The sequence below is a fragment of the Ciconia boyciana genome, chromosome 5 (genome assembly GCF_034638445.1).
Source record: "Ciconia boyciana chromosome 5, ASM3463844v1, whole genome shotgun sequence".
NCBI lineage: Eukaryota > Metazoa > Chordata > Aves > Ciconiiformes > Ciconiidae > Ciconia > Ciconia boyciana.
The window spans coordinates 26,367,234-26,394,811 of NC_132938.1; the positions used below are offsets into that span (position 1 = coordinate 26,367,234).

The 27,578-nt window shown below is 36.7% G+C and overlaps 1 protein-coding gene across 6 annotated transcripts in view; it reads left to right on the top strand.

Moving 5' to 3' along the window:
* The window catches only part of WDR19 (WD repeat domain 19), a 49,124-nt gene that overhangs the window by 16,301 nt on the left and 5,245 nt on the right, over nucleotides 1-27,578 (top strand). For all 6 annotated transcript variants that reach the window (XM_072861309.1, XM_072861307.1, XM_072861311.1 and 3 more), the window contains 21 exons: nucleotides 479-585; nucleotides 998-1,120; nucleotides 2,483-2,632; nucleotides 3,184-3,331; nucleotides 3,956-4,160; nucleotides 4,735-4,894; nucleotides 5,499-5,609; nucleotides 5,876-5,985; nucleotides 7,100-7,157; nucleotides 8,044-8,190; nucleotides 8,302-8,384; nucleotides 9,881-9,964; nucleotides 11,027-11,173; nucleotides 11,603-11,727; nucleotides 13,103-13,215; nucleotides 14,108-14,176; nucleotides 16,709-16,786; nucleotides 22,961-23,057; nucleotides 25,108-25,232; nucleotides 25,876-25,957; nucleotides 26,592-26,742. In XM_072861309.1, the coding sequence (XP_072717410.1) occupies nucleotides 479-585; nucleotides 998-1,120; nucleotides 2,483-2,632; nucleotides 3,184-3,331; nucleotides 3,956-4,160; nucleotides 4,735-4,894; nucleotides 5,499-5,609; nucleotides 5,876-5,985; nucleotides 7,100-7,157; nucleotides 8,044-8,190; nucleotides 8,302-8,384; nucleotides 9,881-9,964; nucleotides 11,027-11,173; nucleotides 11,603-11,727; nucleotides 13,103-13,215; nucleotides 14,108-14,176; nucleotides 16,709-16,786; nucleotides 22,961-23,057; nucleotides 25,108-25,232; nucleotides 25,876-25,957; nucleotides 26,592-26,742 (2,473 nt within the window). The remainder of the gene's footprint in view (nucleotides 1-478; nucleotides 586-997; nucleotides 1,121-2,482; nucleotides 2,633-3,183; nucleotides 3,332-3,955; nucleotides 4,161-4,734; nucleotides 4,895-5,498; nucleotides 5,610-5,875; nucleotides 5,986-7,099; nucleotides 7,158-8,043; nucleotides 8,191-8,301; nucleotides 8,385-9,880; nucleotides 9,965-11,026; nucleotides 11,174-11,602; nucleotides 11,728-13,102; nucleotides 13,216-14,107; nucleotides 14,177-16,708; nucleotides 16,787-22,960; nucleotides 23,058-25,107; nucleotides 25,233-25,875; nucleotides 25,958-26,591; nucleotides 26,743-27,578) is intronic.

The following is a 27,578-nucleotide window of genomic DNA, read 5'->3' on the forward strand; positions in this document are numbered from 1 at the left end:
ATTACGTTGTTAACCAATGAAGGACTTTGAGGTTTTTGAGACATTATTTGACTGTGTCTTTAAATACTAAGTTTGGCAAAGTACCTAGGGACTATATGATCAGAGGGTTTAAATTCTCAGTTTGGTAGATGTTCGTGTGGTTTGCGTGGGGTAAGGTAAAATTGGTTATGCTATGTCCAAATTTGAGACAGTGGATTTAAAGCTTTCATGTCTCTAAGCATCACCTTTTTTGACTAATAATAAATTAATCAAAACTGTAAGAATACTAGTCAGAGTTGCATAGAAAAAGAGTTTCTCTTGTACTTTCTAACCAGTTCTCTCACTGCTAAGAAGAAGGTCTCTTTACATGTGACTTGTCCCCTCTCTGCTTAGTTGTGAGTTTTTCACATCTGGTTACTCAGTTGCAAATTTAGATGATGATAAGTGAAGACCTATACAAAATAAAAATATTTTTACCTTTTCTGTTTGAATTCTTTAGATGTAAAAAAGCTTAAAGATGTGGAGTACCTGGGGACAGTAGCAAGTATGCACCTTAATTCCGATTATGCCGCTGCTCTCTTTGAGGGTAAAGTCCAGTTGCATATGGTAAGAGCTCTGGCAATTTGGAGTGCTGAACTATTGAGTTGATCTAAGCTGAACATGTTATTGTAATTTTAAAAACGACAGAAAATGGAGTGATCTTCAGTTAGTGGAGATAATTTAAAATTCTTTAGAATTTTTTGCTGGCTAATTAAAACACAAAGCTGAGGTCCTGTAGACTATAGAAATACAACCTAGTCTAGAACAGGTGATGAAAAAGTGTTTTCTTGTGAACTATTTAACAAGTTTTATTTTAAAAGTCTCTGTGGGAATGTGACAGAAGCAGTTGTTGGGTTTTTAAGGGATGCACACGTAAGTTTGTTTTCATCTCATTTCCTTATAGTTTGATAAAGGCAAAACTATGATACCTCATTGTTAACAGTGGAGTTTTTCAGTTCATTCTATTCTTTATATTTAGATTGAAAGTGAAGGTTTGGATGCTCAGGAAGAACGAGAAACTCGACTCTTCCCAGCAGATGATGATAAATACCGAATTTTGTGCCATGCTTTAACTAGTGACTTCCTCATATATGGTACAGATGTGAGTATTACTTCTGGTTTTAGAGATCTTTTTAGATTGAATATATTTCTATCGGAACTATTTGGATTATTACGCATACTTTTAGCAAAAAAATTGTGCTTCTGAGAAGTTTACAGTGGATTATTTTCTATGCAAGAGCTTCATGCAAATACAGTCAAAATTGCATCCAACTTCCTTTACTGTTGCATTTATATGAGATGCATTGGCAGGAAGGTTAAGTTTTGCTTTTACTAGTGTTTGTTGCAAAACACTGATTTTAATAGCAGAATTTAATTCTGTTGCATTAGCGAGAGGGTTGGCAATCAAACTCTCTTCCAGATGTAAGAAAAAACATAGCACTTGCCATGCAAATTTGTTGATTTAGGTGGTGATGTGATAGATGAGGACAAAAAGGTAAACAAGGTAAACTGAGGTAAACAAGTATGATAGCATAAATGGAAGTATTGACTTAATATTGAAGCCTTTGCCAAAGAGAATTTTTTTTAGGTGTTTCAACAAAGATAGGAATTAAGAGGGCACTGAAGAAGGCTGTGAACATGCTTATGGATTTTTCCAGAGATTTTCCTATGCATGAGGGGTAGTTTCTTTCCTTTTAGTATTTTCTAGCACTGGGAATACAGGGCACATTTGGCATTGTAGTATCATGCTCTTTGTGACACAGACTGATATATTGACCTTCCAGAGGAAAGGCAGAATCACTATCTCGGGTCTTATCACTGGTTTAATAACCTGACTGGTTTTGCAGCAATTGAGGGCTTTTCCACCTCCTCAGTACCTAAACTGATACTGATAAATTTGAAGTACTAAATTCGCAACTGATCAATTTGATGTGTGCAAATTTTACAATTGACTTCAAAAGCTGCCTTTTACTTTCAGTGTTCTTCTTTGTGCGACACTGATTGAAAAATAGTGTTAATCACAAATCAGTTTGATTGCTTTTCTCCCCTGAATTAGGTGCCTCTGTTCTTAAGAATGTGTGATTCTTCCTTGGAGGAAAATTTTTCAGCTTTGTTTGAAGATTAAGCTTCTCTCAACAACAAGGCAGGCATTTTTCCTGTTTAGAGAACTGCACAGTAAATACAGCTTTTCTCCACAAAGCAGAGCAAGATAAAGAACAAAAACAACAGAAAACCCCTCAAACCTCCAACTGCTTTCCCCACTCCCCAAAAAGCCTCAAGTTTTCCTGTCTTGCCCAAAACCAGCTGTGAATGAAGAAGGAAGCTAAAAAAACACCTGGAAGTATTTTTCTTTATACACTCTTCATGCTCAGCACCCTTAAGATGGGAGAAACTACAACCAAGTTAATTATCTACTTGCCACTTACTGATGTCATTATTAGCTTTTTCTGTTATTTCTCATTAGACTGGAGTTATTCATTATTTCTACATTGAAGACTGGCAATATGTGAATGAATATCGGCATCCTGTCAGTGTGAGAAAAATTTTTCCAGATCCCAATGGAACCAGATTGGCTTTCATAGATGACAAAAGTGATGGCTTTGTCTATTGTCCAGTAAGTTAGTGTGTGATACCCATATAATTATATTTACAAGCAGGCTCTTCAACTATATAGTGTTTTTAATAGAGAAAGAAGAAGCTTTTGTCACTCCAGCATGTGTATGCTGGTAGAAGAAATTGCCAAGGAGGCTTGAAGATAACTTAATGGTAATTTAAGGAAATAAAATCTGTCATATTAGATCAGGACAATTTCATTAGACTAAATTCCTGATCAGTAATTTTCAGAAATGTATGTGTTTGTGTATTCAAATACAGATATTTTAGCCCATTAACAAGCACTGCCAGTTTCACTGCCTGTCCCCATACCTTTTTTCTAAGAAAAGTAAATAACATTCATATAATGTGCATTTTCTCCATTTACTTCCCTTCTGAATTAAACTATTATGTTATTCAGAGTCACTGCTTATAAGAAAACTTTTTCTTAATACAATTTTCATATTTCTGCACTATTTATATTCTTTTTTTATTTTTAATCATAACTGGGATGAATATTTTGTTTGTCTCCTTAGTCACTTGCTAGTAATTTTACTTTTGCATTATTTGTAGGTAAATGATAGATTATATGAGATTCCAAACTTCTCACCAACTATTAAAGGAATCCTGTGGGAAAACTGGCCAATGGATAAAGGTGTTTTTGTTGCTTTTGATGATGATAAAGCATACACTTATGTTTTTCATAAGGATGCCATTCAAGGTACTGTAAATGCTTTTAAAAACTTATTCACTGTTTTAGTTAATAAAGCAAAGCATGTTCTGAGTCTTCATTTGTCTTAAATATTTTCATAACTGCATATAAAAATAAATAGTACTACATAAGTTTTGAAGTGCAACTGATGAATAGAAAACTAGTTGTTTTGTAGGTTTCTCTGTAAAGCCTCCAACAAGGCATTTTGGTCTTAACTCCCTAAGCTTCTTGCTATTATAATCTTTCATCTGAAATTTACACATTGTGCTTCAATTGTGTTTTGAAATGCTCGTGAGAAAATCTTGGGATCAGGGTGACAAAAGTTGTGTTCCCTTACACTGTTAACCAAAATTGTAATCATAGCAATTTCTGTATTTGTAACAGAGAAACATCAAGAAATTTACCTACAAACATTTGGAAAATTACCTTACTAGTTTAGAACATTGAAGTTATGTATATTTACTTGACTGAAAAATATGCGCTGTAGAGTAGATGGTGACTACCAGAATTAGAGACCTTGAATTAATGCCCTGCAAATCTACATTATTTCAGCTGTGACTGGTTGCTACACTTTTTACCATGTAGGGATTTTTTAAATTATGTCTTCTTTTTCTTCCTGACCTTTGAATGTAGGATCAAAGATTATTTTGGCAGGTGGCACGGAAGTCCCCTTTTCCCATAAACCTTTGTTGTTGTATAATGGAGAATTAACTTGTCAGACTCAGAGTGGGAAAACCAACAATATCTATCTAAGCACTCACAGTTTCCTTGGCAATTTGAAAGACTTTGGACCTAATGAGCTGACACAAATGCTTACTCAGACTTTAATGTTGAAAAGGTACATCTGTGTTTTAATTATATGGTGTAAATTGTTTTCTTCTGTGCTTATAGCTCAATACAGCATATCCTGGTGATTTAAAAATGTCATGCTGAATATTGATAAATTAGATTGATCCATGAGTCCGTGTAGCTGTCTATGCAGACCAAGCAAAATAAGTGACCCAGTGGTGCTTTATTTGTTTTTCCACTGTCAAGTAAAAGCTAAAGTAATTTTTTTCAAGACTGATTCAGGATTCTATGACAGTGGCTCTTCCAAAACTGGCTGAAGGTGCTTCTTGCATATTCCCCTCCCACAGTAATGAAGCAATGCAAAATCAGTATAATGGAAAGAATGCCAGAGTAGGGAAAGCAGATGGTTTCCTGAAAAAGTGTGGTAGAAACAGGAGAAATACGAGAACTGTAAGTTATGCATTTGTATTTCTCCTTTCTTCCTGACACATCTCTCTCTCCATGGCTTAGAAATAAATGCTTTTTATGTTTTCCCTATCATAGTATTAGGAAAAAAAAAAAGCATTGAGAGGGAATTTTAGGTATGAGTAATACTAGTTTTAAATGCATTTCACCTTCTGTAGGTTTTCTGAAGCATGGGAGGTGTGCAGACTTCTGAATGACCAGTCTGGTTGGAATGAGCTGGCCAAAGCTTGCTTACATCATATGGAAGTGGATTTTGCAATACGTGTTTATCGGACATTTGGTAATGCTGGGATGGTGATGTCACTAGAGCAAATAAAGGTAAAATGTAAAGTCCCTTTTAAATAGGAAATACGGTGATTTAATTCTTCTTTAAGAACTGCTGAATTCTTATTTTTGTGGGGATTTTGTTTTTTTTAAATAGAAGATGAGTTATTTTCAAGGGAGTTAATAGTTATAGAGGAGAAAGCGTCCAAACCACATAACTCTTGCTTGGCTTTTTCTTGAAGTGGTTGCAGTCTGTACTGGAATGCACAACATTGCTTTCTGCATTTGCTTGAGAGCAGCAGAATATATTCATGTCTCGGGCATTTGGAGGCTCTTTTTTCCCTTGTTATTTTTGAGAAAATGTTTAAGGCTGCTATTATTATTTAAAAAAAAATAGATTGCAGTTATACATCTAAAAGTGTGCATGAAATAGTACTTTAAAAATATACTTCTGCAAATAGCTGATTTTAGACGGTGTTAGCTGTAGTGACTTTGAGCTACAATAAGAAAGTGAGGGCTTTTTCTGGTTTGCAGAATCCGTAGAATGGTTGTAAAATGTAAGGATATTTTCTTTTACTGTGCTTACTAGATTATGTTACTTATAAAAATATTTTTTTTTCTTTTGGACTATTTTTGCACCTATTACGTCTTTTTACAGGGAATAGAAGACCACAACCTTTTAGCAGGACATCTTGCCATGTTTACTGGTGATTTTAGTCTGGCTCAGGATTTATATCTGGCATCCTCCTGTCCTATTGCTGCACTTGAGGTATTCATTTAAGATGTGTAAATTTTTTCTGCTGTTTTCATCTCCACCTTAATGTTGGAATGTTTTACCTTCTGATAATTCTGCCTTTTTATGGTTTTGTTCTTGCCACTGTGTGACTGACATACATTATTTTAGGATTAATGTCTCTTTCTCAAATTGTCTGAATCTTTGTAGCTCTATATTTGTATTTAGAATAATATAAAGTTCATATTAGAATTCAGAATTTGATACTTGTATCAGAAAATGTTACTGTCCTTTGTTAATAGATGCGAAAAGACTTGCAACACTGGGACAGTGCACTTCAGCTGGCTAAGCGTTTGGCCCCAGACCAAATCCCTTTCATATCAAAGGAATATGCAATGCAGCTTGAATTCACGTAAGTTCTACTGTAAAGTTGCAGTGTAAGAATAGTAAACCAATACTCATGCTCATTAGAAAAACATAGAATTGAGATACTTCAGCTGACTGCATTGCTGAGAGAGTATTCTGTGAGGTCTTGCAGCTATAGTATGAGGAAGAGTAGTTTTGTAAGGAATACTTCATTATAGAGACATGTGAGCAAATAATAGTTACTTTTGATTAATTTCAGTAATTCTGGGTTCTTTGCAACTGGTAGGTCCACTATATTATAATATCATCTACTAAATAAATACTTTGTTGTAGGCAAGTGCTTGGAAAACAGAGAAAGTTCACACCATTTAACACTTCTTACATTGGACGAAAGCCTTGCCTTTTGCCTGTCTTTCCTTAAATACCCAGTAGCCTTCATTTTCTTACATATTTTAGGTAGAGGAGTGTCAAATTTCAAGGCTGCCAGTCCCTGAAAGAGAGAAAGTATTAACCATTTGCCATGATTTTAAAGTCTATTTTATAGCTAATTCTTCCCAGATGAAACCTGGTCTGTTTAATGCCTAAACCAAGATGAAAAACTCTTATCTATTAATGGAGTTTTTAGACAACTCCTTCCTCCTGGCAGTGCCCCTGGCACTGAGAGAGGATACTGGTTGGTCACAGAAAGGAAGGAACGGAGGCAGTTGAAGCAGGGCAACTATCTGTAACTTGAGTTCTGAATGTACTTAAGGAAAAAAAATTGCCTTTGTTTTTATGTTGCAAAAATTCTAAATAATTTTAGAAGGTTAGTTTCATTTATCTTCCAGAAAAATGTGGAAGTAGAGATGAGATTATTGAGGTATACTGTGCAGATTAGATTCTTTGCCTGTCTTTCAAGGGAGGTTTATTGGTTTCAGTATAACAGAATTGCGAGATGGACTGCCTCTTTGACTAATAACTTGATAAAGTGCACAGGAAGTGCCATGGCATACTGTGTAACTGTCCATCTTTTGCATACTTCACATCCTTGTATGGAGTCGTTATGTCTAAAGCAAGACATAATCTTGCATGCATAAAGCATTCATAATCTGTGTGGTAGGAAGGTAACCATCTCTTCTTATTAAAAATATTCTTCCATGTAACTTCCAGTTTTCTTTTAGGGGTGATTATATTAACGCTCTGGCACATTATGAGAAGGGAATCACTGGAAACAACAAGGTAATTCCTTTTTAGTAATGATAGGATTTGTACTGTCATACTGCACATTAAGTTGTCATGTTTCAGACTCATTTGAATTCAGATTTTTTTTATTCAGCTCTAAATCTATGTGACTGTTGCTTTTGGGATAGTAGTCTTTGCACTTCTCTTATTTTTAATATACGGAATAGTGCTTTCTCTAGGTGTAAAGCAGTATTGCCGTTGTATTAACATGGCATGACTAGACTTAGGGTTTTGTAATTTGAGCGGTTTCATAATAGACGTGCAAATGTCAGAGAAAATATTGCTAGGATTTTCATTGGTATTACAAAAGTCCTAATTATTCCTTCTGTTCAAGACTAGCAAAGATTGTGTTTGAAAATAAACATCATATTCAGTAGATCCTTCCTTATTCTGGCATTATTTCCCCTAATATTTGCAAAATGTGAAGCAGCTTAAATGATAATAGGGGAACATAACAGGGGAAATAGCAATGTTTTCTGAATTCAAGCCGTTTGGCTTTATGAAACATCAGTGGTCTTACCACCTTTAAAAAAAGTAAAGGAAATATCCTGCTTGTAGTTTCTCTTTTTCTCTACTATTGGTTTTGGAGGAAAGAGGAGAGTAGTACTGAGCTGTCTGTAAAACAGATTCTTCTTGTGTATGCTTGGTCTGGACAGATCTTGTAAGTAAAATGTAAAAATTAAAGACAAAGCTTAAGAAGAAAACTAAGCTAAGTTCTTCTAAATAAGTGACAGCTGCAACTAGGCAAGAATTTTGAGACAGAAATTGACTTAACTAAGTCCATGTAATGTTTTGTTAATTTTAGTGCTTGGTTACTGTGGCTTTTGTGACCTGATATTTCTGATACATAATGTATAGTATCTGCTTGTCATTTGGTTGCCAGTACCAGGAACATGATGAAGCTTGCCTTGCTGGAGTGGCTCAAATGTCCATTCGAATGGGAGATATCCGTCGAGGGGTAAACCAGGCCCTTAAACATCCCAGTAGGTTACTAAAAAGAGACTGTGGAGCTATTCTGGAGAGTATGAAGGTATTCAAAAGAGTTAATAAAGCTAAGGCTGAATATGTGAATTCATTAAGCTATTTATTTATTTGTAATCTTAATTTAGAAATTACATTTTAATTATTTCCAATATTGTAGCAATTTTCAGAAGCTGCTCAGCTGTATGAAAAGGGACAATATTATGACAAGGCAGCATCAGTATACATCCGGTGTAAAAACTGGTAAGTGCAGGTTTCAGGGGAGTGTTATATGTCAGAGGACTTGCTGTGGTGCTCTTTGGAAAGGAATGGTTCTCTGAATAGCACAAATGTCTCATTAATTATGTTTCATTGATTTTATTGTTCCCTCCCCCAAGCTTAAACAAGAACAGTGTTCTCTCAGAAGCTTATGTTATTTTGAATATAGTCTTACTGTAAATGGGAGATAGTCTTCCTTCTTTCTTTTTTTGTGTTATGTTTAAAGTTACCTGCAGTTTCAAGTCCTTTGTATGTGTGTGCACATGCGCACACCCATGCTGAATTTAGTAATTTTATTCATGTAGTTACTGTTTAGTTCATTAAATTTCTGCAGTTATAAAATACATAGCTGAGACTGAATATTCAGCCAGTTGGAAATTATTCTAAGTTGCTGGTTCAAGTGGAGTCTATATCATGAGTAGGCAAAATTGCTGGCGTTATGTTCAATACACTTTTAATTTTTTTTAAGTGAATTTGATTATTGTCAAGTTTCCAGTGAAAAGTACAATTTTCTGAGAGATTTAAGGGCTTAATTCTTGCCTAATTACAATGTATGGACTTCTAATATTAAGAACTGATTGGAGCAGAGATCAGAAAGACCCCTCCTCTTCATGCATGTGCTCTAAAAATTAGGTTGGAATATTGTGTTCGTTTACTAAGAAAAATTTTATTCCATCATAGAAGTGTCAGTGGCATCAGAACGGACCAAGAGAACACTTCGTTAAGTAGGGTAGCTTGCATATAACGATAGCCTTGATTTGGAAAGTGGGAGATACAAGCTTTGTTTACTCTAGGAGAAGGAGGTTCGGTTTGGGGAGTGCTCTATCTTTTAGGCAGAGAGGTGAGATTTAAGGTCAGCCTCTCTTCAGTCTCTCATATCTTTTGTCTTGAAAGGCCCACTGCTTAGTTTGCTGGCTTTTATAGATCGTATCACTGTGTGCAACTCCTGAAGCTAGATTTATGGAAGGACTGACGTAGTTCTGTGTTCCTCCACACTCTGCCATTATGGGTGTTGTTGCTCAGAGAATCTGGTTCTAATTGCCTGGAGTCTTCTGTACAACTTATGGCCTTAAGCACACAATCACAGGAGTAATCACAACTGGTGGTCTCTTGCACTCTTTTGCACATTCTTTCAGGTTACAGTTTTAATACGGTGCTACTTCTGTAGATTAATTAGAGAATACCGCAGGTAAAAATTGTTGGTCTGGCACTTCTTATGCTCATACATCTCAAACTTAAAAAAGAGAAGATACTGTCCTTCTTTAAGCCTGTATGTTCATGAAGCAGTTTATAATTTCCAGTTCTTGTATCTATAAAGTGCAGCTTTTTGAAAATATTAAAGTGCCTTCAAAGCTTATACATTATGTTAAATTACTTCTTTTTTATCCTCCTTTTTAGTGTTGATATAAATGTGCCTGTTTTACTGGAGAAAATTTGAAACCAGATATATTTATTAAATAATTATTACCTTGTCTTTATAGGGCAAAGGTTGGTGAACTTCTTCCTCATGTTTCATCTCCAAAGATTCACCTACAATATGCAAAGGCCAAAGAAGCAGATGGCAGGTGCATTTGAATGCTTATCTTTTTTTATAAAACATGTCGTTATTATTGTTGTTGTTATTTTTATTATTATACATTTCTCCTTTTGTAAAATAAATTAAAAGACAGACTTTAAATTTTGCATAAAATAGCCTTGTGATTTTAAACATAATTTAGGGCCCTTCCACTAGTATCAAAGATGTGTTTCTAATTGATCATTTTCCTGTCTAAGCATTAATATCTTTTTAACAAAAATCATTAAAGGTTTTAAAGTACTGCACCCAATGCAATATTCCACTTAGCAGAGTATTGAAGTTCAGTTTATTTCTAATGACTCCTTAGCTGTGATTTTTAAAGCTCATTCAAAGGGGGAATAATCATGAAAGAAAATATTTCGTTCTAGAACCACATTACTGTTACATCTTAATGGATGCACTTGCAAAATATTGAATAATGTGAAATTATTGGCTGAAATGAAAGCCCAAAATAGGTTATATTTAATCACAGAATGTAGTTTCTACTAGTCCTTACCTGTAAGTAAATGTGCTTCAGAATAATACTTTATAATATGAAACAGCACCAAAGCTAAATGTTTGCACTGATGAGAATAGAAAATACTATTTGTGTCAATTGCATAGTGTGAGAATGAGAAATTTCTTGATCTTGTTTATAGAACAGAAAAGAAGTCTCATTTTTTAAATTGTACAACCAGTTATCATCTGTTTGATTTTTATTGTTCTTTCACTCCCAAGTGATTTCATACAGATGGAGTGGAGCAGATGATGTTTGCTGATGGAATAGATGAACCACTTTTAAGATATAACAAAAGGGATGCTGGCAGAGTAGTCAAAAATAGTATTGTTATAGACATTTTTCTGTTGTCTCTGCCTTTCATTCTCCCAAGAGAAAATGAAACAGAGACAAAAAAAACATAGTAAATGCAGAACAAGGCTATTATATGCAAACTGAAAGGAAGGTGTCACAAGGTAACCTCTCAGAAATAAAATACTGTATGTTTCTTTCACACTGTATTGTAAAGAGTTATTTAAAAGTTAGAAAAACTGATGTGGAACCATTATTTTGCAGGTACAAGGAAGCTGTGATAGCTTATGAGCATGCAAAACAATGGGACAGTGTAATTCGACTATATTTGGATCACCTTAATAATCCTGAAAAGGCTGTTAATATTGTGAGAGAAACACAGTCTCTTGATGGAGCAAAGATGGTGGCCAGGTAACAATCATATTACGCAGGTTAAAAAAAGGGGTGAAAGAGGCCATACCTATTGGAAGTTGGTGAGGCTTGCTAACATATCAGACTCTGGTTATTGGTACTTGGCCAAGTGACTATATATTCCAGTTTATTGATTTGAGTTCTCTAAAATTTGGACAGCTAAGCAGGTACTGATTTTTTTTTCCCTTTTTTTAATTTTCTGATTAAAATTATATTAACCTGAAGTAATAAGCTTAGACAATAATAAAAGTTGCCATGCTGTATTATTTATACTGTTAATTTTAGTAACCTATTTAAAATAATCAAGATATAAAATAAATTGGAAATGTATCGTACTTGTATGCCACAAAATATACTATATTCCTAAAGCATTTGGTGTATTCATTATGCTAATTAGTACTAAAGTATTAATTTGTTCATTCTGATTAGATTCTTTCTGCAGCTTGGTGACTATGGTTCTGCCATCCAGTTCCTGGTCATGTCCAAGTGCAATAATGAAGCTTTCACATTAGCTCAACAACACAACAAGATGGAGATTTATGCTGATATCATCAGTGAGTATTCCAGGTTAATAGTTTGCTTGCAATATGTTCTGCTGCTCTTTTAATTGGTTTAGACCAATTTGAAATCATAAGACAAGGGGTGTGAAGTTTTGTTTCCCAGCCTTTTCCATTTCCAGTCACCATGGACAGATTTGGCAATCTGTGTCTAATTCAGGCCTACAAGCTAGGCTTTGCTTTCAGCTTCGGTATCTCTCTTGGTCTTCAGTCTAGGTTGTTTTCAAATCTTGCCTGTGCTAGAGCTTTTTCTGTTTATCCATAGAGATAAAGCATTTGTCTAGACTATTTTCTTGTGTCTGATGAGGAATCCCTTTCTTTGACCTTGATATATCTAGTACTGTTTTTCCAAAACTGAGAATTTTACTGGTACAGTTCTTGATTTTTATCCCCTCTTCCTTTTTTCATGGTTCCAGCTCTTCTCTTACATGTGTGTCACTTATCTTTCTTTTTTTTCCCTTTAAGGCCCATCGTGGCCTCCTCTTGTCTCAGTGAGAGAGCTGACTTTTACCTCAGGCCATCAAGTCAGTCAGTGGCCAGCTTGTCAATTTGCAATAAGTTTTCTATTTTTGACCTGTATCAGGCACCATTCTTTGTGGAAACAGTTCCACATACCTATCTACCAAATTATCTCATATTTTCAATTAATCTCTTTCCTTTAAAAAATGTATTCTTGTTATGAAGGTTATAAAAACGTGGCAACAGCTAGCTTGGTGATGTACTGTTGCACCTGCTTGTCAAGGTGGCCACTGTTGTTCTGCTGTTCCTTATGCTTTCTTCCTTCTCTCCTATCCAAAATGGGATGTCTCAAATTGTAATCTAAGTGGGTTGGAAAAGGGTTTAAAACTAACTTTGGAGTAGTGGTTGTCTTTGTTTCAGATGTGTACAGTAAAACAGAGCCTTGGTTAGAAGACTAAGTAGTATTCGCTCCTACCATGTGGTTACATTGGTCCTGATAGTCTTGCTTCTGTGCGATACAGATATACTCACATATTCTTAAACTGTGAAAATAATTCAGGTGATAATCTCATAATCACTTGCTCTGTTTTATTGTTGCCAAGACATAATGGAAAAATTCATTACTAGGTCATAGTTATGCCATTTTATTATGTCTGTTAAAAAACCAGAAATCCCATTATGGTGTAAAACCTATGGAAACAATTATTTCACTGCATTATTAGCTCCTAATGTCTGACATTTAGTCTGATTAAATAGGAAAAAAATGTATAAGACATAATTTGAGTCTAGCTGGCTTTGGTTTTCTTTGAATATCAATAGAAAAAAAAAGTAGAATAGGAATTTGTTCCTTCAGTAGGCCCTTTATCTTACTTAATAAGAATACTCTGCTATCATTGCTATCTATCTCTTGCAGGTTCTGAAAGTACTACCAATGAAGATTATCAGAGCATCGCACTATATTTTGAAGGAGAAAAGAAACATTTTCAGGCGGGAAAATTTTTCTTGCTGTGTGGTCAATATGGACGGGTCAGTACTTAAAGGATAAAACAGTGATAGTTAAACGTTCATAGAAACTGTTCAGAATACAGTACTTTAAAATCAGGGAAGTTCATAGTAGACTTTAGCTGCCTTAACTGATGACATACTGATATTTTTTAAAAGCGTAAAAAATGTAAGTAAACTATTTATATTTACAGTTATCTACATTCTATTCTGTGAATTATACACTGTCATGCACATAATTTTTTCATAGCAGTAGAGGCTCCAGGTGGATCAATGATATACTGTTCTCAATGAATCTCTAAGTGTCAGGAACATAGAAGTAGAATTTATTTATATTTTATTAGCTTGACCAATGGAGACTTGGTTGCTGACTAATTAATTCATTTAATACTGTAGCATGCCCTAACTTAAAGCTTTTTTTAAAAAAAAGAAATACGATAATTGAATTATGTTGATTGACACGCTTCCTTTTGATCAGTTACAAATCAGTGAACTGATGCTTATTAAATGTTTGATTTTTGCATACTGAACACATACCAAAAAAATATTAACGATTTTTGCAAATTACAGCCATTGTAGGTGACCACTCCTTCAACTGGGGCATAGGCGGGGTCCAATGGCACATTAATCATTAATTTATTCTCACCATATTGCTGTGAACATCTTTCACAGTTAGATGAAGGTATTCACCAGAATTTGGCAAAGACTCAACTCTTCTTTCTTGCAGGAGTATCTGTAGGAGCAGCTGCTACCTCTATAGTGTATGTGGTTATCCTTCTGGCTGTAAAATACAGTCAAGATAAGCATTCAGTGTGCCACTTGTCTGTCAAAATGCAGAGAGAAATAGCTTGATAAAAAGTAGAAAAATGTTAATTTCATGTGTCTCAGTTTTAACTTTTCTTCTGTATCACTTTAGGCATTAAAGCACTTTATGAAAAGTCCAAGCACAGAAGATAACTTGGCTATAGAAATGGCAATTGAAACAGTAAGCAACTTTGATTAAACAAAAAATTCTTCATCTTTTCAAGAAGTTTACCTTCAGTATTGTGACATTTTCCTAGCATAAGTGAGTGTGTTTGGACAGATTGCAAAGAGAAGGAAAACTGTATCAGTAAAGGTGATAACTAAACGTCTAAAAAGTAGAATAAGTTAATACTGACACCAGAGGAAAATGTGTTTTCAGTCTTCAAATGAGGCTTTATGAATTCATTCAGATTTTTGTGGTTGTGTGTCAGAGACACCTGAGTTTGGAATTTTCTTTTTTACCAATATCCATATGCAATTTTTCAGTTTTGCTGATATTTCCAGTCTGCACAGTATGGTTAGAGAGGTCAATATGCCTTCATTCTCGCTCTCTGTCACAGAATCACAGAATGGTTGAGATTGGAAGGAAGCTCTGAAGGTCATCTGATCCAACCCCCCTGCTCAAGCAGGGCCACCTAGAGCCAGTTGCTCAGGACCATGTCCAGATGGCTTTTGAATATATCCAAGGAGGGAGAATCCACAACTTCCCTGGGCAACCTGTGCCAGTGCTTGGTCACCCTCACAGTGAAAAAGTGTTTCATGACATTCAGATGGAGCCGCCTGTGTTTCAGCTGGTGCCCATTGCCTCTGGTCCTGTCATTGGGCACCACTAAAGAAAGCCTGGCTCCTTCCTCTTTGCACCTTCCCTTCAAGTGTTTATATAATTGACAAGATCCCCCCCAAGCCTTCTCTTCTCCAGCCTCAATGGTCCCAGCTCTCTCAGCCTTTCCTCATGAGAGATGCTCCAGGCCCTTCGTCATCTTAGTGGCCCTTTGCTGGGCTCTCTGCAGTATGTCCTTCTCCCTCTTGTACTGAGGAGCCCAGAACTGGACACAGCACCCCAGGTGTGGCTTCGCCTGGAGTAGAGGGGAACGATCACCTGCCTCGACTTGCTGGCAGCACTCCTTCTAATGCAGCCCAGGATACCTTTAGCCTTCTTTGCTGCAAGGGCACATTGCTGGCTCATGTTTAACTTGATGACCCCCAGATCCTCTTCTGCAAAGCTGCTTTCCAGCTGGGTGGCCCCCAGCATGTACTAGCGCATGGGGTTGTTCCTCCCCGGCTGCAGGATTTTGTACTTCCCTTTGAACTTCATGAGGTTCCTGTCAGCCCATTTCTCCACCCTGTCAAGGACCCTTTGGATGGCAGCACAGCCCTCTGGTGTATCAGCCACTCCACCCAGTTTTGTATGATCAGCAAGCTTGCTAAGGGTGCACTCTGCCCCATCATCCAGATCAGACTGGACCCAGTATTGACCCCTGGGGTACACTGCTAGTTACTGGCCTTCAACTAGACATTGTGTTATTGATCACAACCCTCTGGGCCTGGCCATTCATCCAGTTTTCAGTCGACCTCACTGTCTGCTCATCCAGCCCATACTTCATCAGCTTCTCTATGAGGATGTTATGGGAGACAGTGTCAAGGTAGACAGTATACACTGCTCACTGCTCTCAGCTTCCACAATCAGACAGAAGACCAATGGCAGCATCACTTACTAACACCTTTTGTTTTCATCCTTATTATCTCTAAAAATCTCTTTTCCATCCCTAAAAAAAAAGAAATTTGGGACGAAGCAATCTTTGCTTAGTTATTTTTCTCATGATCTCCAAAATTCTGTAGTCATCAGGTCTCCAGCTCATACTGCAACTCAGTGCGTGTGAACCTACTCTGTTTCTTGAGATTCCCTTCTAGACAATATATGCTGGAAACCTGCCTAAGCAGGCCCATTGCCAGCTTCCATCCAAGCATCCACTGTGACTTTCACTTTCTGTCATCCAAACCATGCTCAGACTGCCACTGTTCCCTTGAAGAGCCCACAGCTTTGCAAATCTCCTTAGGTATCACTAGAGTTTTTTCAGACTCTTAAACAGTAGACCTGACTCTGCCTAGAGCTAACACAGCCACTCTTGAGGCCTTCCCTCTCACAGAGCTGTGGGCAGGGCTTGTAAGACTGAAGTTTGAGGTGTCTAATGCTTTCCTCTGGATCCAGATGTTTCAGCCCAAATGAATAAACCAAAGGCTATGAAACAGCCCAAAGACTGTTGCTGCAGTTGTACCATATGTATCCTTGTGGAATCTCAACATCTCAGCCATATTTTTGAGACTGTCTCTTCAACTGGCCAGATAGTGCTGGCTCTATTCTAGTGACCAGCACTGAATATTCCTGAGACACACAGATTGTGCTGGGTTGATAGACATAGCTTTGTGACAGCAGGCTTCATCTCATGGTCCCTAGATTCAGACGCCTTCCCAGCACTGAAGCAGAACAGTTCATGCTGGTAGAGACCTGATGTAACACTTTAGAAAATAAATATGAACTACTGCATGTCAAAGCTGATGAACCAAGTAATCATCTGGTTCAAACACACAGAACTAAAAAAAACATGTTTTAAATCTATCTAGTTTCAGTGTTTTTTATAGAAAGCCTCCTTATGAGTAAGTATTTTTCCTTTCTCTTTCATATAATAATTTATTCTGTCTTTATTTTTCATAGGTGGGACGGGCAAAAGATGAAGTCCTAACAAATCAGCTGATAGACTATCTTATGGGAGAGAGTGATGGCATGCCCAAGGTATTGTATTTTTACCACTGCCATTGTGTTACCTTGCTGTGCTACAAGATCTTATGAGCTTATTTTGTCCTAAAATTTTTGGGAGACACAGATTGTGTTTTAGCTGGGTTTCATTAAGGAGCAAGACGTATATGATCACTCTGTGAGTCATTCGCCCAGTAACTTCAGTTTCAGAAAGATAAGAAAGGAAGTAACTGTCTTAGATAGAATCATCTTTCTCCAAGCTTTATGAAAGCAGGTAGTTGGACAGAGGAGATTCAAATTAACGCTCATACTGAGGGAAAGAGACAAAACTTAGCTGTTTGTTCATGCCAGTTAGCCAGCTGGCTGTTGTTGCCTTTCCCAGAGGGACGGTCAGCATGTGTGTGTCTCAAGACTAGCTACAGCACTAATCTCTTCTTGCAGTGTGGGGAGCTGGTCTAACTGTTGCAGTGGAAGAAAGTAAGGTAGTAAACAGGAGATGAACGACAAAAACCCAAAGAAGATCAGGCTACATTAGTTCCTGTATTCACACATCAAATTAAGACATAAAAAGTTGTGGACAGATTTTCAAAATTACCCAGCTCCTTGCTGATATCTTAAGTGATTAATGACCATGTTCTCAAAAAGAGCTTAGCCCAAAACAACTCTGTTTTAAAATGTGAAATGAAGGGAAGAATTTGGCACTGAGATCACTTGAAAATGTAAGTGCTTCATGTGGATGCCCATATGACAGTTAAACTTTATTTTTAAAAAATTATCTTTCTTTTTTGATTTCTTATTATGTAGAAGTATTTAGTTTAATGTTTGAATTGATTATTCATAGAGCCAGCTTCATCTGTGGATGTAGGCTGTAGTTCTGTAAAGTAAAACACAGAGTTTCTGCTCTGTGTTGGAGAATGCAATTACATATTTAATTTATGATCGAAAATTTTAAAAATAGGAAGCATATTTGAAGATGTTTGGTGACAGACCTTCCTAACGTGGAAGTTTTGATTAACAGTACGAGAATAAAATACTGTGGACACTGATTTTTACATTGTCACTCATCATTGTCATAAAAAATCTTCTTTGGATCCTCAGAACCTTACATATTTTTATTTTATACTGTTTAGGAGGTGCTTGGTGAGGTAAGAGGTGTTCTGTGCTATGAGGCTTCTTTTAATGTCGTGTGATCAATTAATAAAATTTTGAAAGGGCCATTGCCTTTTCTTCTGGGTTTCCTGCACTTTTGTTAAAAGCAAACCATTCACTGAGTGTAATAAAAGGCTTTTGGCAGACTGGTAGACTATTTCATCTTTTTCTCTTTTGTATATATGGATTTGGGAGTTGGAAGATACTTGCTGACAGATTTTTGTGTATTAGTTGCCCCTGCCATAGGTTTGGTAATAAAGGAAGAGGATAATTCACAAACTAAGCAGAACATAGATTAGATCTGTGTTATATATACAATACAAGAAGTAGATTTTGACCATCCTCCATTGGTATGATTATTTTTCCCAGGGCAGGTTAAAAATGTCCACTGTAAATATCACGTTAGACATCAGAACAGCAGCATTTGAGGTTAAACAGCTCTTTTGCAGAGTGACTGCTGATGGGCTATCTGGTTTCTCTGAGTTCGAGCTATAGAAAAAAAGGCTTCACAGTCCATTTTTGGCTTTGATGTCCGTAGAGCTTACGGTACATTCAATCACATTTGGGCTTGAGTTCATGGAACTAAGTGGCTGAGCCACTTCAAGTTTTAGAGCAGAGCTTGAATGTGAGCGAAGTGGTGCTGCATCCATGTTTTTCTACTGTAAAAGCCAGACCTCAGGTGTGGACATTACAGTCTGCAATTAATTCCTTAGTCAAGGAATTTAAGGTCTCATACAAACTCACAGTAAATACAGTCAGGTGCAAAGTGATATGTATGGAAGAGTAAGTTCTGCCTTACTGAGGGGAGTAAGGTTTAGTAACGATGGAGATGACATGGTCTTGGTGTAGTAAGTTTATTTCATCGCTAATATTACAGCTGTGGTTTATGATTCTGTTGTGAGATTAGAAATTGTGGCTCTTTACTCTTTGTATGGTGCCTAGAGATTAAGGGTTTGATATTTTAGACTGTTAGAGACACTGGACAGTTGATGGCCAAGCCAACCTTGCTTTTACAAAATTAAAAAAAAAAAAAACAAACCCTCTATCTCTTTACAGTATAGAATAGAATAGACTCTTTCAGTTGGAAGGGACCTGCAACGATTATCTAGTCCAACTGCCTGACCAATTCAGTGCTGCCCAAAGGTCAGAGCATGCTGTTAAGGTCATTGTCCAAGTGCCTCTTAAACACTGACAGGTTTGGGGCATTGACCACCTCTCTAGGAACCACCTCTGTTCCAGTGTTTGATCACCCTCTTGGGGAAGAAATGCTTCCTAATGTCCAGTCTAAACCTCCCCTGGCATAGCTTTGAACCATTCCCACACATTCTATCACTGGGTACCAGGGAAAAGAGATCAGCAGCTCCCTCCACTTTCCCTCCTCTGGAAGCTGTAGAGAGCAATGAGGTCGCCTCTCAGCCTCCTTTTTCTCCAAACTAGACAAGCCCAAAGTCCTTAGCCACTCCCCATAGGACATTCCTTCCAGCCCTTTCACTGGCTTTGTTGTCCTCCTCTGGACACATTCAAGGACCTTCACATCCTTCTAGATTGTGGGGCCCAGAACTGCACACAGTACTCAAGGTGAGGCCGCACCAACACTGAATACAGCAGGATAATCACCTCTTTTGACCAACTGGTTATGCTGTGTTTGATGCACCCCAGGATGCGGTTTGCCCTCTTGGCTGCCAGGGCACACTGCTGACTCATATTGAGCCTGCTGTCAGCCAGCACCACAGATCCCTTTCTGCAGGGCTGCTCTCCAGCCATCCCTCTCCCAGTTTATACTTGTGCCCAGCATTACTCCGTCCTAGGTGCAGAATGCAGCATTTTGACTTGTTAAATTTCATCCCATTAATCATAGCCCAATGGCTATTATTATTTACCTCTAATTTGAAATGGGAACATTAATAAAACGAGAGAAGGAAAACATAGTGCAAACAAACAAAATTCGACTACAAGAGACCAGAAGAGAATGAAGCTGTTGAAGGCATTAGATGAAAAATCTGCGCAGCACCAGTGTAAGCAAAAGTAATTTCATATTTATGCTGAAAGTTGGGTGGACAGAAACTGTAGCATCCAGTCTCTAAGAGCGGCAGCCTAGCCATTGGGTTGAAAGAAGTGCATAGGACTGGATAAGGGAAGTGAGCTACAGTATGATCTCCATAGTGAAGAGGTTCTAAAGCTTTTAGAAAACACTTAGGAATTTTGTGAATGCTGTAATTGCCATATTTAACATTGTTTTGAACTTCAATGTAGAGCTTTCTTTTCCTTGTTTAAAAGCTCTCTCTTGTTCTTCTGAATGCTTTAATCCAATCTGCTATAGTCTTTCTCAGTGAGTAACAAAATTTTACTTTATCAAATCATACATATTTGTTTTTAAAATCTACTTAAAAAACAATTAATCTTTATCCTTATTATGCTATGGAGACAGTGTGTTTGAAATTATCGAGCAAATGGGGTTGTTTTTAGAGAATAGCAGCTTTTATGTGGTGGTATTTTTGTAAAGCTGAAAGTAAGAGTGAACTTAAAGTAGCCATGCAGCAGAAACTTGCTAATCCTTTCAAGCTTTGATCTTCAAACCAGATCATCGCTCACAGCAGCTTGATTGCTTTAAATCTTTCACAGCCAACAATTATGTGTGATTTTAATGAAGTACCATATTATCAAAATTATTATGCTTACCAAAATTTTGCTACACTATTATCTGACTAATTATAAACTATTTCTTAAATAGTCAACTATTGTATTTGTTAATGTCAACATGTAAAGATTCTTAATTTGTCATGTGTGTTCTTTTGTAATTTTTCAGGCTAACTGAAAACTAGCATTAATTAGCAAGGTTCTGCTGTTTTCTGTATGCATATTCTCTAAGTACATGTGTTTTAAAAAGCAAAACTAAATTAAAATAATGGCTATCTAATATTAAGATCAGTTAGACTGCAATAATAAGTTTTTCCAAAGACCTTGGGGAATGTGTTGTCAACTGAAAATTCCTTCCTGCATTTTTTGCTTTTAAAATGGCTAACTTTAAAGATAAGAATATGAAAGCAAAACATGAGACTAATTTTCCTTAAAATGCCTTCTACTTTTATTTTTTTTCAACATATGGCTGCCATGTAAGTCATTTAAATATATTATTTGAGTAAAACATAACTAGGGACATGGCAAATACCATATGAGACCACTGGTCTGTGCTGGGACAGGATCCTTCTCCTGCTGGCAAAAAGGGAGAAGCAGCCTGGATGAGGAAGAAGTGCAGCCTTCTGCTGTCATCAGTGGAAGGGCCGTCTGTGGTCATTAGGAGGTGTCAGAAGCTGGGAAGAATTACCTCATAACCTACCATTTGTAATAATTTTTGTTTTATCCCACTCAGGGAATAGCAATTTTCCTTTTTAAGGCAGTTTACAGTGGATAAATAGTACCCACTAATATAAGTAGTTGTGGTTACTTTATTATCCAGATAACTATTTCATTATTGTTAAACTATGGTTCTTATGATGTTCAGCCTTTTGATTATGTGTTACTTAAAATTCTGCTCCATCGTTAGTTTAGAAGTAATTACTTTTGGTCACTTAATGTTCTTCATTATATTGTGAGTTAAAAAGAAGAATTTTACTTGCCTTCTTTCTTGCTTGCTTTTATTTCTGTGATTTTTCGTCTGGTTTTGTCTTGCCTCTCAAGTAGGGAGTTAATCTTTGCAGTCATCTTTATAAGGAAATGTCTTTATATCTTTCATATTTCTCTTCCTTTAATTTCTGCTCTTTTTTTTGATATGTTTTTGAGACTTACATACAAAAAACACACAGTATTCCAGAGAACAGCACAACATTGATTAATACAATTCTTTTTAAAGAAAGTTTTATACCATTTTAACATAAAATACACATTGTCAGTGGGGTTTTTTTTATTAATAATATTGCAGAATTAGTTGGTTTGGTTTTTTTACTAAGCTGTCTATAAAGCTACCAGTGATTTTCCTGATTCATCTGTATTTAATTTGGAACTATACCATTATATACAATATTTCAGCTTAATTCAATCTTGATTTACTAGTTAAAAGATAGACTGTCATGTACAGACTTTACTTTTTATTGATCCCATTTTAGAAATCACTGCTAAAGATCTAAAAGAGTGCCACTAGCCCAGCAGTTTTATTCACTTAATAGTTCCTTTTCATCATAAGCAAGGTCATTTTATTTTGTATTTTTACGAATGACCTCTTTTGAGAATTTTCTCAAAACCCTTATGAAGGACCAGGTCTCTTTTGTCTTGTTGATTTTTTTTTTTTGTAACTAGTCTGCTAGAAATTTGAGTACACTTCAAAAAATAGAACTCATGTTTGTTTTCTTCAATACTGCCATCTTGTTTTTTAAAGTTTTGTTTTAAAATTATTTCACTAATTTTCTTGATGTTGAATTAAGCTGTTGGATTTCCAGTTCTTGGGTGAACTCTTTGCTACATTTGCCATTCTTGAATGATATAAAGTACAGCAAATTATAAATCTTACAGATTTTGTTAGCTGATTGTCCCCTTAATTTGTAGTTCTTTTAGTTGTCTTGGATGTCTACCATCAGGTCCCAGAACAGTACACTCTTTAATGGCCAGGTTTTGTCATCCCTATTCACACTAAGCAATGTTTGCATCTAGATCTCTAACACAATTTAAGCATTTCTAGTAAGATTTCGATTTCTAAAAGCAGTCCTTTGGTTCTTTTCTGACACCATAAATGCCTACGCGTCTGAAGTTGTTGGGTTTCCACCTGTACAACTCTCTATGTGCCTAACAGTCTGCGGCTTTCTGCGTCCATATTGACAGGGCTTGGCAACTAACTGCCACAACTTGGTCAGGGTCCTCAACATAGGTGTTTATCTGACTGTCCTAATGGCCAAAACTTACAGGGGAACATAGCATCGGTAAAGCATGTTGATACAAAGAGCTCTTCACGAAACAAGCCAGCTTGTCCGCTTTCTTTGAAGAATGTGGTGATGGGATGGGCAAGTAAGGAAAGGGAATACAGCAGTATGTATTCAGTATTATTAATGGCTTTTGTATGATTTAATTAAGGATGCCAAGTACCTATTCCGCTTATACATGGCACTAAAGCAGTACAGAGAAGCTGCCAGGACTGCTATAATAATTGCCAGGGAGGAGCAGTGTTCAGGTAAGTCTGTTTTCTGTAATATGACAGCATCTCTGACACTACATCCTTGCAGTACTTAGGGTACCGTTATTTATATAGGATTATACTTAGAAAAGACATGTATCAGTGCTTTTAATTATATTCAAGTTTAATTTTTAATTTGAAGTAGCCTCTGTGAAAAGGTTGCAACTCATACCTGTATATTAAATATTGGAAAAAAGAAAACTGTGGAAAATACCTGCATTCCTTATTACATTCAAGTAAACATAGTGATTAGGATTGCCTGCAACTTTACTTTTCTGTATATCACAGATCTTAGAATTGCAGTTTCTACACGCAGTTTCTGACTTGGATACTGATCCTTTAGTCTTTGAACATGATTTTTTTCAGTGGGAGATGTGCACAGGAGATGGTTTCTGTTGAAAGATTAGACGCTTGCTTAAGCCTTGTTTTCCCCTGTAATAGGTAGCTGAAATTAGAAATAGAAAAAAGTCATAAGAAGGGACAGGGCTAGAAGCAAAGTAGCTATCGCCTCCATTATTCGCGCTCCTCTGTAGCCATGGCAACAGCCCTACCATAATACTGCTTGCTTTTCATTTCATGTAAGTTAAGAAAAATATCTATAAAGGAAAAATAGCAGCCTCAGGAACAGCCCAGGCAAATTAACATTTATGGACTGCTCCTCAGCATTGGCCTAAGGAGTGGAAAATCTCTTAAGCCCTTGGCAAGCATGATCTCCCAATTCATCATAGCAATGAATAATGCATTTGTGCTAATTATGTAAGCAGGAAATGTAAAGGCTCAAGGGTTTAAATATTTACTAGCTTCTCTGAATCTGAAAACTTGTATCTAAAATGCAGTATCCCATACTGTATTTCATATTCCTTAACAGAATAGATGTGTTTTACAACAGTGTGATAATAAGCACAATATTTTTCTCATTAAAATCACCAATCTTGCAGTAACTGTTTCCTGCACAGAGGCACAGTTTTAGATTGTCCCCCTCTTCCTTCAGGAGACTTCAGTGAAGTTTATACCAATATAGTTTACTCTTTCCTTAAAAGTCAAGCAGTTTGGTATTTTCCTTTGGGTATGCCATTTTATGCGCAATTTTCCTTTAAGTTTTTATGTAATCACATGATTTTAAGACTGATCCTATTATACTGAGAGTCAGTAACACAGCATGAAAAATTAATGTTGTTTTCCAGCAACTAATTCTGGAGTGATATTTAGATGCCTCACACAAATTATTCCATTGGTTAATTCAATTGTAGTGTGTAACAACACAAAACAAATTGCTCTACAGAGTGAAAAAATAACTGAATCTGAAATTTCCTTTAAATACCTCCAACTGCAAGGAGTATGATTTCCTTATACTCTAATAATGGAAAAAAAAAAAACACCCCCAAAAAACCCCAAAACAAAGCAAGAACAAACTAGCTGCAAGTAGACTAACCATACTAAACACTGGTTGTTTTCAGCTGCATTGATAATTTAATGTAATCTTGTGCTTTCTGGACAATCCTTGATAGTAACCTTGAAGGAGTATAATCTAGTTAATGAACATTCAGATTTTAATTATCTCTCTGAAAGGTTTTGGGTTTGTTTGGTTGCAGAGGCAAGGAGTTGCCAAAGCAAATGATAAAGTAAAAGTATGTTAAATTAACATTTGAACAACAGCTTTTGAATATCTGACATTGAAGAACAAAAAGAGGTAACATCTCTAAATGCTCTAAAAATACCTTTTCTCCTCTTTATTGTGGAAGCAATGTATTGGATACAGCATCTTCCATTTTTAAAGTTTCATTATATGAAATTGTCATCCATGTATGTATTTTGCTACTGTTCAGATGACTTCTCCAAGTGTAATATTTTTTCTTATTTAACTCCCTGGCTGATACCATTTAGGATAGTGTGACAAGCAACTGCTTGTGACTTTCCAAAGAAATTGTCATGCGAATGTTTTGCTCTAAGAATCAACATAACTTCCTGTTCAGCTTCTGTATATGTCATTAGTAAAGAAATTGTTGTGAAAAATTAAATTTACTATTCGGTGTTGTTTGTTTTTAAGGAAACTACCGAAATGCACATGATGTTCTTTTCAGTATGTATTCAGAGTTGAAGACCCAGAAGATTAAAATTCCTTCTGAGATGGCTACAAACCTTATGATTCTACACAGCTATATTTTAGTGAAGGTAATGAATTGAGAAACTGAATTTATGCATAAATTGCACAGTCTCTGATTTATTGAACTGTACATATGGATGCTCTGTATACATAAATTACTTTGTCATAGAAGTTGTATCACGAGAATCCAAGTGCATGCTAACAAGGACAATCCATATCTTTTGGTTGTTTCTGCCTCTTTGATTAGCATATTCTTTTTTAAATATTGAATAATTAAAAAGCTACATCTGGCTTCTTGTATTTCTTTTGCATTCATACTTACAAATATGTTATGCTGCTAGTATTATTTATTATTATTCATAAGCAGATCGCTGTTTTTCTGTAAATTACATTAAGCAGGGGCGCTCAGATGATTTCTAGTAGTTAACCCATGGCCCCTCAGGATATCCATTCAGCCTACAGCCAGCTTCTGGCCTCCCTCTCTACCGGCAGTGAGGCAGGAGCAGGCAAATAGTGGGCTGAAGGCCAGAAAGACTGTTCTGGGAAAGAGCCACTATAAAGTCTCTGGTCCTTGGGTGCATGATACACCTCTGCTCAGTTTTGTGAAAGAGCCGTGGGCATGCAGCTCCCAGAAGGATGAACGCCAAGAGCAGGCTGCAGGAATTACTCTCTAAAGGCTGCAGTTAATTCGCTATGTTTGTTGTATTCCAGACTCACGTGAAACGTGGTGATCACATGAAGGGAGCACGTATGCTTATACGTGTAGCCAACAACATCAGCAAGTTCCCATCACGTAAGTGCTGACAGCATAGAAGAGCATGCTGTGCTCTACAGGACAATTCGTTAATCATTGCATTAGAAGGTACATTCTCCTCCTATGATCTATAGGGCACACGGCAAAGTGTAAATACACAGTGTGCTCTGCCGTCCTCCACAGAACAGCTCTAAGCCTCCAGGATGGGTTCCTCACCAGCAGTTTAATCTGTCCTTACCCACCGTAACTGCAGTACTGAGCTGCCTGAACCACATACCAAGTCTCAGGATCACATGTCATGAACTGATTGCTTCTGTGACTTTATCACAAAATTTTAATCAGTCGTCTTCTGAAAACACTTTTTGGGTACATGGAAAATGTAGACTAAAATGTAGACTTTAAACAGTGCAGACCAGATTTGGGAGAAATGGTTATAATCAAAACATTCCTGCTGCCATGCTGAGCTTCAGAAAGGCAAGGCAGTGAGAGGGGAAACCGTGATTTTCTAGCATATGGTTACAGGAATTGCACAAATTGTGCAACTGTGTACCATGAGGAAGAACAATAATACTGTCAGTTTTCATCAGTACCTTTTTAGCTGTATTAGCTCAAAGGCTTTCAACTTTAATACTGGTAAATAAATATTTGACATCATTGTTTCGTTCTCTTACAGACATCGTGCCAATTTTGACTTCAACTGTAATCGAGTGTCATAGGGCAGGACTGAAGAACTCAGCCTTCAATTTTGCTGCCATGTTGATGAGACCTGAGTATCGTAATAAAATAGATCTTAAATACAAAAAGAAAATTGAAGCAATGGTGAGGTGAGCAGCATTAATATGTACTTTCAAATGTACACAATATCAAGGCTTTATTTGTAATGTTATTTTTGCTCATAAAGCCTATGGCCTTTATCCTGTTTTCATATTGTTTCACTATCTCCAATTTGGAAGGCTAAGAACCATTTCCGCCCTTCTCTGAAAATTAAAGGCTCTTCTGTTCCCTTGGATGCGATAAACCTTAAATGCAATGTGCGTGTAAAATGCTTCCTAACCAGCAGTAACATTTTCCATCTTGTCCATACAGATGTAAGTGCAGCCATACAGCTTTAGTTGTTCTCTAGTTAGGAATGTACATGTAAACTGTTAGCTACTACAGCATCAGCAGTATGCTCTTCTCCGATTTAGACGACTGAGTGAATGGCTAAGATAAAAAAGAGTGGAAGGGGAAATAAACAAGATGAATTCTTGACATTTTCTTCCTTATCTGAAGTTCTGTTTTGACAGATCCAAGCCAATATTTTCTGCCAAAGGAGGAAGCGTAGGTGAGCGTATAAGAGCAGGGCAAGCGTATGTAATGCTTTTCTCACTTATTCTACTAGGCTCTAACCATTTTGAGGCTCAGGGACTTGCTGAGCCCATATGGGTGTTTTAGGTATTTATTAAGTCTCTAGGCTCTCCATGAGCTTATCCAATCTCTCTGCTTGAAGCCGTGTAAATTTTTAGCAACAGATGACTCCTGTGACAGGAAGTTCCATTGTGTCAAGACTGGTCCCTAGCTAGTTTAATGTGATGCCTTGTAAGTTTTCCTCCTGGGAGAGATCTGGCCTTTTCTGTGACACGATTTTATAGCCCTCTGGTTTTTTTTCATTTCCCCTCTA